Source organism: Sabethes cyaneus, chromosome 2, assembly GCF_943734655.1.
Source record: "Sabethes cyaneus chromosome 2, idSabCyanKW18_F2, whole genome shotgun sequence".
NCBI classification, from domain to species: Eukaryota; Metazoa; Arthropoda; class Insecta; order Diptera; family Culicidae; genus Sabethes; species Sabethes cyaneus.
In genome coordinates this window covers 58,102,201-58,115,515 of record NC_071354.1, presented here as the reverse complement: position 1 = coordinate 58,115,515, position 13,315 = coordinate 58,102,201, and the positions used below count along the sequence as shown (strand labels likewise).

General features: G+C 38.6%; 1 protein-coding gene across 4 annotated transcripts in view; it reads right to left on the bottom strand.

Annotated features, from left to right (window-relative positions):
• Positions 1–13,315, bottom strand: part of LOC128738376 (probable serine/threonine-protein kinase DDB_G0282963) — a 211,467-nt gene that overhangs the window by 63,385 nt on the left and 134,767 nt on the right. For all 4 annotated transcript variants that reach the window (XM_053833442.1, XM_053833443.1, XM_053833444.1 and 1 more), the window contains one exon: positions 2,735–2,930. In XM_053833442.1, the coding sequence (XP_053689417.1) occupies positions 2,735–2,930 (196 nt within the window). The remainder of the gene's footprint in view (positions 1–2,734; positions 2,931–13,315) is intronic.

Genomic DNA, 13,315 nt, shown 5'->3' with positions numbered 1-13,315 from the left:
GTCCAATTTCAACTTTTATTTTAAATCTACCTAATTGCACCCGAAAACCAATAACAATTTTATGATAAGTAATAATAGATTGGGATCAATCCCGACGTAGTGGTTAGCATTCACGCTTCTCACGCCGAGGACCCGGGTTCAAATCCCTACCCCGCAGAAGTCACGTGTAAAAGTGACTATAATGACTATAATCAAACAAAAAAAATAGATTTGCCATCCAACGATTGCACTGTTTCCCTTGGTTAAAACAATAACCTGCCTAAAGTTTATAAAATGGAATGATGATATCGTTTAGGAAGGTAACTTTACTGATAAATAAATTAGAATTTTATAAGAGGGTGTCGTTTTTTGGTTAGTTCTGGTAACTTACGATTCACGTCGATGTTTTTGACGTAGGACTATGTCTTTGTTTACTATACTGGGACTGAGTAGCACTTTGTGAAAACGAAAATAGAAGTGTAACGTTTGAATGAAAGATTTCACATGCTAATAACTACTAAACTACTGAACGAAACTAAACAATTTATATGTTGTTAGATAGATAAAATGACCAGCAATTTTTTAGGGAGGCAAGAGAGCAATTTTAAGGGGGCATAAAAGGGGGGCTCCTATACAAATGAAACACAAATTTCCTCAAAACTCGAGAACTAATCAAGCAAATGGAACCAAATTTGGCATGTGGGGGTTTCAGAAGGCAGGATTATTTTTCTACGGTGTACTGAGACCTCTTGTCCTTCTAAGAGAGGGGGCTCCCGTACAAATGGAATTTAAATTTCCTCATAACTCTAGAATTATTCAAGCAAATGGAACCAACATTGGCTTGTAGGGGTTTTTGAAGGTAAGATGTTTTTCTATGGTGTACTGAGACCCCTTCTTCTTCTAAGAAGGGGCGCTCCCATACAAATGAAATACAAATTTCCTCATAACTCTACAATTAATCAAGCAAATGAAACCAAATTTGGCATGTGGTGGTTTTAGAAGGTGGGAATTTTTTCTATGGTATAATGGGACCCATCCGTCTTTTAACAGGGGGGGGGGGGAGGAATTTTTTCTATGGTGGATTAGAACCTTTGCTTTCTTTAAGAAGGGGAATCCCATACACATGAAATACAAATTGCTTCATAACTCGAGAACTAATCAAGCAAATGGCACCAAATCTGGCGTGTGGGTTTTTTGGAGGCATGAATTCATTTTGAATTTATTTCGCAGCGAGCACCAACTCGTATATCAAAGTACAAAAATTATCGTAAATATCTCTTAATAAACTCGGAATCGTAAGTAATGCTTAATAAAGTGCGCCCCGGGTTGATTTTCTGTCGTAAATAATGACAGTAACTGACATACATACGATATTCAGCACAAAATCGTATAGCAGCATCGAGCGAGCCGGGCTTAATCGGATATTATCTATATACGATATATAGATTACTTATATAGCGTTACTTATATAGCTGAAACGCGTATATTTGTTCCTCATCACGTATATCGCCTCCAGAATAATCCGAATATGCCAGTTTTGCCGCATCAAATACGATTTATTAGCATGTATATATGTACGTAATGCTGATTTTTAACTTTTTTATACATATAAAAATGCTAGCTGGGTTATTTTATGCTTTGAGACCCCTCACCCCTGTGGTAGGAGGAAAATTCATTACCATTTCAACCTATATGATGCACACAAGTGATTTTTAAAAGAAATTTCTAAGTCTCAAAGGTTGCAGGCGTTGTACTTATGAACCCCCGTCCACGTATTTTCAAAGCCACCATTGCATTCAATGAAGAATTGAATCTGAATATTTCGCTCTTCTCTTTCAAACATTCACTTTAACAATGGCACTCACAGATTCTTATAAACATACATATGCCAGAAATGCAGTTTACATTAGTCTTTGAGCTGATGATCTGATATAGTCCTACGTCACCCTTTCGCACAACCCTTAGGGTTGTATACCTTGTAGGTTTTATGATGGTTCGAGACCCCTCTCCCAGCAGGAAGGGGGTGGGGCCTCCCGTTCAAATTTCTGCATAACTCGAGAACTAATCAAGCAAATGGAACCAAACTTGGCATATGTAGGTTTTTGAAGGCAAGATATGTTTCCATGGTGGTTCCCTTCCTCCTTAGAATAATTGAAGTCACACATTAGCAAACGAATATATTTTAACAATTTCTCTAACTCATTCCAAAAAACGTCCGCATTAGCTCTATTAAATTTTCATTCATTTAGTTGCAAACGTAGTAACGCTCGCATCGGGTTCAGCTAGTTATGTATAAACATTTAGAGTTATCCTGCTAGAAATGTCAAAAACAAAATAATGTGGCGCAATTTTGCCATGAGACACGTCCCAATGCACAATGACTAAATGAGCAAAAGCAAATATCGTTCATACTTGCCTCCAATCTATGATACTGATGAAAAATTATACGAATTCCAAAATTATATACAATTCAAAACATCTGGTTATTGCATTAGTAGGTAACACAATTTTCAATGTTTCAAAATTGCATAAAATTGAGTGGGCTGCTTTACAAAAAATAGATTCAGCATGTCATCGTCACTCGTGCTTCATTATACCAAAAACCACTCGAAATCTCCTTCGCAGATTATTACTGTTCCAAAGTTGCCGGTTTCCTAGTGCTTTCGGGGAAACCCATTTCAGTCCAAGAGATTGTAATAAACGAATCAATTAAATTCACAGCAAAACTGTCCCTCTCTCTCTATTTTACACCTACCTTGGTGCAGATGCTCTGGTGTGGTGATCGTGATCGGAATATCATTCGGATCGAGTAGCTGATTGCTGCTGCAGGTGATGTGCTGGCTGCCGCCGATGATTTGACCGCTGCCAGGGCCATTAGTTCCGACAGCGACGGGAGGTCCTTCCAAGGGGGGCGAATTCTCGCGAACGCACGACATCAAACCGGCTGACATCTGGAAACAGTATTCGGAAAGAGTAGAGAAAGGTGTTAGCAATGGAAGTGAATCATTTGGTAAGATGATTCTATTCGCCGAGGTTGCGAGAAAATAAAACAGCATAGCAATGTACACGGAACTGAAACACTAACGGGTTGCTAGAACCCGAGATGCGGGCAATAAAAATTGTCATCGGCGACGTTGCGTTGAGTTGTAGAGGATCTGAACAATAAAAACAACTTGAAATGATTTCAGCGCTGCTGCACTCAGTTTCTAGAGATGCATGTGGAATCAATCTTCATTATTCTCTAACGGCCGTCTTGCTTTTGCTGTCTCCGTCGACGTGAGGGCCGACACAGATTGCTGCTCCGTGTATGTGCATATCACATGAGGAAGCAAAACGACAATAGATTGGACTTTAGTCTGTGACTTGACCACAAAATAAATATGCGCCGGTCTTTGTTCGGCTCTACCAGCATCCGTTAGGCAAATCAAACTTTTGGTTATTCATGTATTCAAGAAGGGTGCTTTCGTGAACACTCTTCGAATAAGAATTTAAATTACTCGTTATCTAACCTCAGTACAGCTTACTTGTTCTATGAAATTCAAAACCTAGAAATCTCGCCTTTCACCAGTCCACCGAGATCTCGATTTGCCACGACTGACTGTGCGAACAAAGTCGTGACTGGACGCTTGGTTTCCGCACAACAAGAAATAAAAAACAGGCCACACCACTTACAGAAATGTCATCAAGTGATTTCATACGTTGATTGCCCTCTTGACTCGACCGACTGTTTCCATCGAAGCTCAAATCACGACCCGACCGGGAAAGCACGGCATACTTACATACAACAACGACGCACGGCCAGCCCTATTTATCATATCGCAGGGCAAAGAAAAGAATCAAGTTCTACTTAATCAGATGTCGAGTGCTAACGAAGCATATGTCAGCACTTGAACGTTAACTGGCTATTTATTAGCTATTGGAGTGGTTTTCGTTTGCTGTGGGTGGCCGCGAATGATCGACGCAGTAAATAAATAATTATGATTCCCAGCTTCGGAAGAAAGTTTACACTCGGAGATAAGTTATATCAAGTGTCACATTACCAAACATTCTCGATAATAAATTTGTTTTATATATTAACGATTACTCAGTGTTTGTTAAGTTTCCTGGGTTCAGTGGATTCAGTCGTTACATGAATGAATTTTCGATTCGACATTTCTTATTCAGCCCATGTTTGTAACATATTTCTTCGGTTGATGCTAATTGCATACTAATCTCAACTGAACAACTGACAATACGTAAAGGATTGTCCTATCTACGTGCAATTCTCCATTCGTCGTGCCACGCCTTCGAATTTGATTTAAGGACTATCAATTCCCAGTTTATATTGACGATGACAAATCTAGCAACTGTAAATGTAAACTTCCTGCTCAAGGTTTCTGGACAACCAGCGAAAATTAGCATTTGAAGTTTGAAGTTTTTTGTCATCTTCAGAGAATAATAATATCGATTTATAAACCTACAGTTTCCGGGTAACAATATTTTGAGTAAATTACGAATTTTTGTAACCAACAATGTACGCGACCAGATTCTGCTAGTCTATTTGCAACGAATCACGCCGGCCGGTAACGGTAACTTCGGCCAGATTGCCATTCCTCGCAGGGCACAGCGACTGTCGCGGAGATTTATTAGTGTCTCTCGCTATCATTTCCAGGTTAGGTTTTTTTTTATTGTTTTATATATTACCTACCTAGCGGCGGCGAATGGGTCCCGCACCGTCAAATGCGGGCTCACCGTGGACCACGAGAAAACTCGTCCAGAATAAATTACCCTTGCACGCAGACAACAGCAAGCAAACCCACACTGTAGTACGAACGGGCCCACAAACATACGGAGCGGACCAGACTTCGTTGTCGGGTTGTGACCTATTTTCGTTTGTTTGGTTTTTCTCGCTTCTATGGTGACATTCGACGAAACCAGTTTCAAATCTCCACTCCGGTGAAAGTATAGAACATAAAGTAAAACGAAGTTTTTTGGCGAATTGGGATATTATACCGGTTTAATTTGCACACCAGCTGGGGCTTTGTTTTGACGAATGGGTTGCGGTCATGGAACCTCGACTGCTCGTAAGTGTTAGTATTTGAATTCAAAAATATTGATGAAAATGAAAAACGACCGCTTGTTTTTGTTCCAAATTTGGGTTGGCTTTTGGTCACGGATTGCGATCAAAAGTATTATTTTCGGTTTACAGTCTGCGAATTGACAATAAATATTTTTAAAGGCAACCCCGTGCCAAAAGCCAACCCAAATTTTAAATTGTCATTTTAGTTAAATGATATACACTGGCTGCAAATCCAGCTCAAAACACTGATAAAAGGCCAGTTTTGACTCGACTCTTTTTGATTGAGCCGAAATGTTGTGTTAAATACCACGCAAGAACTCATTGAGTTGACTAAACTTGATTTTTTTCGTCAAGAGTAACTTTTCAAAAGGGCGTATTTAGAAATGAGATTACAATTTTTCATAACATCATATCTTGAAAACTATTTATTTGATCAAAATGACGTCAAAGGAAAAGTTGTAGGAAACTAAGAGTACTTCCAGAAAAAATACACTGAAAGAAAAAAACATCTCAAAACCACGATAAACATAACAATACAGTTGGATTTCGAATTTGGCATGGTTCGATTTTGGCATGGTTCGATTTTGGCATACCTCGATTTTGGCAACAAAAGTATTCGTTTTTGGCAACACAAGATATTTTTCTTCCAAAAATATGCTTAAATATCAATCAGTTTCTACATACATACTTTAAATGACGAAAAAATGATGCGCTCAGTATGTTCATGAAAAAAAGTTATGCGGTTTCAAACAATAATATTTTCATTGGCGTAGGACTACGTCTTACCGCAGGGTGTCAATAACTTATTTGCACCGGACGGATAGCTTTTGGCGGACTTTTTAAACATAAAATGGTTGCAATCGTTGATTAATGATATTTTGTCAATTTCTAAAGTATTTACATTAAATATTTTCATATCGAAAAAGGGTCTCGATTTTGGCACGGTTTCGATTTTGGCAACATAGGCGACACGCATTTGTTGCCAAAATCGAAATCCCACTGTATATCAATTATCTCAAAACCATCCCCTCCGATTTGCTTGTTTTGCTTAAGGGAAGCGTCGGCTGTGGCTGCAGCGCTATGTTGAACAACAGACATGAGATGCCATAATCTTGACGAAGTCCCCTATAGGATTCGAATGAACTCTGCAATCTATCCGAGATTAGCACACAACACTACATACCATAAATTGCCACCCTAATCAATCTGATCGGTTTTACGGGAGGGTCGTTCTCATCCACGATTATGCATAGCTCGTTGCGGTCGATTGTATCATATGCAACTTTGAAGTAAATGAATGGTGCGTGGAAATACCACTTTTTTGGAAGATCAGCCGCAGCGTAGAGATTTGATCCATCCATCTGTTTGATTAATAAAATACCACAAATTTGTTCGCAATTACCCATTGGTCCCAGTTTATTAATATCGAAATTGCTTTCCCGCCGCCATAGTTCTCTGTCTCGGTGTCATTTAAGTGTTCGTCGAAGTACTGCTTTCACCTTTCGGTTACCTCATAATCGTCCGTTAAGATACTGCGCTTCTTATCCCGACAAATTTCGGCGCATGACACAGAGCTTTTCCGGGATGTGTTCAGTTTCTGGTTGAACTTTCACGTTTCCTGGTAATTACGCGTTTTTTCTTCTAGACGATTTCTTCTACGTGTGTCTGTCTTTCCACATTCCGATCACTTTCCGAGTGGCACAGTGCATGGTTGTCGCTCACACAGGGTGAGAATCTTCTCATGTATCACTTATTTACTTAGTTGGCTTGCCGTCCTAAGACAAAGCCTGATAAACAAAGTTTCTCCAACTTACTCGGTTGTGTGCTGCTGCTCTCCAACACTTTGGAAACCGTACACACTCCGCCAGATCTCGCCCCACCTAGTCTAACCATCTTGCTCGCTGCGTCCCTGGTCGTCCTTTTCCTACCGGATTTTAAGCAAACACCACCTTTGCAGAGCAGTTCATCGGTATTCTTGCAACATTCCCTGCCCATCGTGTTCAGCTTTAATCATCTTTTTAATGCTGGGTTCGCCATAGAGCTGTACAAGTTCATGGTTCGTTCTCCGTCTCCATACTCCGTTAATCCATCACGCTCCAACATTCGTCGTCACACCACTCGTTCCGCTCATTTCGTACGACTTTCTCGATGATATTCTCTGCCACGGTGTTGATGACTGTTTTGATAGTGTTCCAACAATCTTCGAGAGGGACTTCGTTCAGTTCGTCCTCTTCCGGTAGCGCAGTTTCAACCTATTGACCTTAATGATTGCTGAAAATTCCAGCAGTCAATCAAAACGTGGTCAAATTGTGTTTCTGTCTGACTTAAGGATCTCCAGGTGTACTTGTGTATGAGTTTACGCTGGAAGACGATACTACGTACGGCAATCAGTGCTTGAAAAAATTGTCAGCCCTGCATAAAGGCGAATATAAAACTCATTCGGCGCATACAGTTTTACCCCTGGTAGTATTCTTTTATCTGTCAGCCCAGGAGCATGACTACTGAGCTGTGTTTATCTTTCTCAGTTTCCTACCCTGCAATACAATTCATTCATGAATTTCAATGCTGAATGACTGCGAATTTAGTTTTTTTAATGCCTGCTTTTTAGAATCTGCCAAAACCTAGCTGATGGAAATTAATTAGAACTTCGGAGCAATGTTTACGTTTAGTGTAATTTCATTTGCCGTTGTCGGCAGTTCAAAATGAATGAATGATTCACATTTGATTTCATTCGCTATAATCGAGAATGAATTAATGTAGAAAACAACACGAACACGAATGCAAGTGATTCGCTCGAATCGTCGTTTTTAGGTTGGCAATGCTGAGTTCATTTCATCAGTGTTAGCAGTATGTTAGGAATGAGCAGTATATTGCACCAATTCAGGTGTATTGTGTAAATTGAATATGCGAATTCTATGCACTGGCGGCCTTATTTTTGGGGTCAGCAAAGTCGAGAGTTTCAGGCCCATGTATTCGGCCAGCTGATCAGACCCATATCTTTAGCCACTGCATTATTTGACGACTTTACAGAGTAGAGTCCTTAAGTGCTTTTTTAAACAAATCAATATATTTCGCAACTATTAAGAGATAGACAGTTTCTATAGTCAGCAAAGTTGCTTATTTTACTATGTTTTACAACTTTTGTTATGACACCTTATAGTCACTTTATATAGTAGGAGTCATAACGACAACTTGTTAAGCGTAGCTACCAATTACCCTCTACCCCCTCCTTTCCACTCTTACCCATCCATTCCCAAAATTTTCATTACTTTTCCCTACCGTCCCTCCATCAATTGTAGAACCATCGTTTAAAAAATATATTAATATTAATGCCTGATCACATTTCAAGGTCAAAGACTAAAACACGAGTTTGGTCAATTTCATAGAAACGGAGGCTTTCTCCGAAAACCCGCGCTGAGAATTGCGGCTAACACGGTGTTGTGGGTTCAAATCCGGTTATAATCTCAGATTATAGCTTGGTTCGACCCATGCACCTTCCAGCCTCGGACAAAAGGTAGGAGTCACAACGACAACTTGTTAAGCATAGCTACCAATTACCCCCCCCCCCCCTTCCTTTCCACTCTTACCCCTCCATTCACAAAATTTTCATTACTTTCCCCTATCGTCCGTCCATCAATTGTAGAACCAATGTTTCAAAAAAAAATTAATATTAATATTAATGCCTGACCGCATTTCAAGGTCAAAGACTAAAAACACTAGTTTGCTCAAAGGCACTTTAAGTTTTGGATGCACTTAAAAACAAAAATTTGGGTCACCCTAATAGTTGGATTCTCGGTCACCCTAGAAGCACTTTATGCGGACTTTAGCAAAGCATTTGATCGCATTGACATACCAATACTGCTTTTCAAATTGCAAAAAATTGGATTTCAACCTGAGCTCCTGAAATGGCTTGAATCGTATTTATCTAATCGCCAACAAATAATTAAATTTAACGGAAAGAACTCGAATCCAATTCAAGTCACTTCTGGGGTCCCTCAAGGCTCTCATTTGGGAAGTCTTCTTTTTATTTTGTATGTAAACGACATTTCTTTCATTCTCAAGAAACTAAAAGTGCTAATATATGCCGAAGACATGAAGCTCTTTTTGAAAATAAGCAATGAAGAAGACATCAATGTATTCCAGATTGAAATACACATATTCTACATATGGTGTAAAAAAGCCTATTAGAACTAAATGTAAAAAATTGCAATCTAATATCATTTACCAGAAAAAGAACTACACCAGAAGTCTCAGTCAGATTAGGAAATCAAACAGTAGAAAAATGTGAAAAAGTTAGGGATTTAGGAATTATCTTAGACTCCAAGCTAACTTTTATCGACCATTATAACGCAAGAATACACAAGGCAAATAAAATGCTAGGTTTCATTAAACGTTTTAGCTACAATTTTTTGAATCCATACACAATCATAACATTATACATTGCCTATGTGAAGTCAATACTGGAATACTGCAACATTGTATGGTCACCTTTTTCCATCACGCACGAAGAGAGAATAGAATCAGTACAAAAACAACTTCTCTTATATGCCCTTCGTAAATTAGGTTGGACAACATTTGCTCTTCCATCATACGAAGCACGCTGCATGCTTATAAATTTACAATCATTAAGAGAGCGTCGTAAATATGCAAAGGTCTTATTTGCAAACGATATCGTTTGGCAGCATATTGACTCAGCACCACTTTCATCAAAACTGAACTTTTATTCGCCTACTCGGCAACTTCGTAATCGAAATTTATTTGCCATAAGCCATTATCAAACAAATTATGTAAAATTCGGTCCATTAAATCGTATGATGGCCTCATTTGATTGTACTGCGAAACCATTGACCTTACAATGTCTCGGCATAGACTTAAACATTACTTTCAGGCAACAAGTAATCGTAACGCGTAGCGAACGATACAAAAGAATGTTTAATCTTCATTTAATTATAAGACTTTCATATGAGAAATTTGTAAATATTATACTAGTCAACATCAGTTGACGAAATAAATAAATAAATAAAAAATAATGTAAAAAGATGCACTTAATAAACTTCTCGAAAGACACACCCCTTCATAAATCATGATTTTTTACGCTCGTGTTTTTGAGATTTGGCCCAGCTCTGCATGCTCTTTGATTAATATCCTTACGACGTGTCCGGCCCAGCGTAGCCTGCTAACTTTCGCTAGATGTACAATGGGAGTCTCCCCAAGCAGTGCCTGTAGCTCGTGATTCAGACGCCTCCGCCACTCTCCGTTTTCAGTTTGTACTCCGCCAAACATCGTCCGCAGCACTTTCCGCTCAAACACGGCAAGGGCGCGTATGTCCTCCGTAAGCAGCGTCACGGCTTCAAGTCCATAAAGAACTACCGGTCTAATAATGGTTTTGTACATTGTTAGCTTCGTGCGGCGGCTTATGCTTCCTGATCGCAGCGTTTTACGAAGGGCAAAGTAGGCCCGATTTCCCGCTTGGATCCGCCGCAGGATCTCCTTACTAGTGTTGTAGTCCGCGGTCACCAGCGATCCCAAATACACGAACTCCTCTACTACTTCTAGTTCGTCGCCGTCAACGGTTACCGTCCGTGGAAGGTGCGCGTTTGTTTCCTTTGTGCCTCTTCCTTTCATGTATTTGGTCTTCGATGCATTTATTTTTAGCCCAATTCTCCTAGACTCCGCTTTCAGTCTGGCCTAGATTGCCTCCGCCGTCGCAAAGTTCCTGGCAATGATATCGAAGTCATCTGCAAAGCCTAGAAGTTGGCTACTCTTGGTAAAAATCGTGCCTCTCGTTTCGATGCCCGCTCGTCGGATCACCTCCTCAAGAGCGATGTTGAACAGCATGCAGGATAGACCGTCACCTTGTCTCAACCCTCGCACAGTGGTCCGAAAGTCCAAAAAGCTGGCATAAATGTCAAAACAATCTCCTAGAGGGTAGGTGACTTCTGCAAAGTTGGTTGATATACTCAGGAGATCTATGTGATATCATTCAACTAGTGCTTAACCCTTAAATTATAGATTAACTCTTTAATACACGTTATGGTAATATAATATTATTTATTGGTTAAGCTTTTCAGTAATGGTTGAGTTGATTTGATAACTCTCAGTTATCAGCCTTGTAAGGCACTGGAAGGTTGGATACCATTACATTTTCATTTAATTGGATTGTTATCCAATAATTGCTTAAGTACTTTTTTTATTGAAAGATTTTTTCACATTTCTGCGCCTCATTCGATTTTTTCAGTACATTTGATTCAGCACTCTAATTGGTTTTATAGACAAGCTATTTATTATTAAATAAGTTTTCAAATAAAGAAATACAAATAAAGTTCAAATTCAAAACAGACACTGATGAAGGCGAAATACGTATAGGTCTGACTAATAAAACAACAGATAAAAATTAACCAGAAAAACTTTCTTGTAATTGCTTTGTTTGTGGCCTCTACTATGCCCTTGATTAATTAATATTAGACTTGTATTTTCTTCCACTCAAAAGTGTGAAATTATTTTTTTTCATATTTTATTTATTGTATTTGATATATTGATAATAGCAACGAATTTAGATACATTAATGTAATGTAACAAACAGCGAACGATGATTACAGATCCATGATTTGTTTCGATGTTGTGTCACATTTTGAATACTTTTGATTACTTTTAGAATTAAACATTAGTTTTAGACCTTGTATATCCTTATCGTAAAGAGGTCTTCAATCTAAAATGCAAGCCTAATAATAAGATGTAATGGGAGTGCTATGTCTCCTGTAAATCCTGTTGAAATGAGCCTTTGCATCAGATGTGCCTTAGAAGCGCGTCATTCTGTTTCGATATTCTCGAAACAAACTAAATTGTTGTTTTGCGCTACGAAGCTTTCTTTGAAGTATACTCCAAAATCCGTTTATTAAACTATATTAATGCTTGTCCCTTTCATTTCCACGTTATCCTGGAATAATCAATGCAGAATAATCAATGCCTACTATCATATATTGAAACCATTGCAAGGATTATTCGTTAAAATCAAATTTTCTTACATGAACTCGTACATCCTCTCTAAGGTTTGTCTTTCCTTTTTTAGTTGCAGAAAGTTGCAGCCAAATTTAGGTTTAATCGGTTCCTTACAAGTATACCTGCACACTGAAAGTAATATGGCCGCGGAACTCGACGGGTTTCATAAGTTACGACTGTCAATTCGAAAGAGTTTAGATATTCGTCCTTATTTTTGTCATAATCAAGCCAGACACGGTGAACCAATAATATTTTAAATTAATCTAACCTTCTCAATAATATTGAAATAGATGTCTTTCAACTAAATATGTCATTGTTTATGATATTTATGCAACGTTTGCTACATACCTATAAGAAACAACCATACGTGTTTTTCAAAAGATTTCACCGGCTTAAATGATATTCAACAAGTTCAGAAGGCTATAGCTTTTAGAAAACTAAGAAACGAACAACCAAAACGAGGATTTAAGCTCATATGGGTATGTAGAAGAACACCTTTGAGTTATTTGATCAATTAAAAATACTTGCAAAATGGGGTTTCTGCCAACTATTTCGATTTTCGGACCACTGTGCCTCGTCGCGTCTCGAAGGGATTCGAGAGTGTCCCAGAGATGCGTACGAAACACATCACTCGATCCAATGTAGCTCTGATCAGTCGCGTCAGTTTGTCCTTTGTCAGTTTGTTTGTCCAGTCTGATTCATCTGATTAAAATCGTAATACATTATTGTAAATTTTATTGTGTCACATACGATTACTCATATTTCCAAATTAAACGCCCAATCTAAAAACAAATCAAGAATGATTTGGGATTGCTTGATTCTTTTCGGTGAATCTCAAATCATAATATTGCGGTGATTTAACATTCTAACTAAAATCAATAGTGACCTATGTGGCTATAATATCATTCAAACAAGACTAATAGCGCATAAATCGGTTCGGCCATCTCGGAGAAACGTTCGACTAATTGGCACTTGGTAAAAACATATTTCCAAGCACAACTTTTAAACAGCTTGTTGATTTTCAACAAAACTCAAAAAGTTTGCAGTAGCAAGACCTTTCATTTGATACTAAAATTGTTGAAATCGGCTGGGTCGTTCCGGAGAAATCGTGTCACGTGGTTTTTACATTTTTGCTTATAACTTTTAAACGAAACGTCGGAACGCGAAACAATTCAATAGTGATCTATGAGGCAGTAACACCTTTCAAACAAGCTTAACGGCGATCGAATCGGTTCAGCTATTTCCGAGAAACAGTCGACTAAAGTTAGGTGTCACACA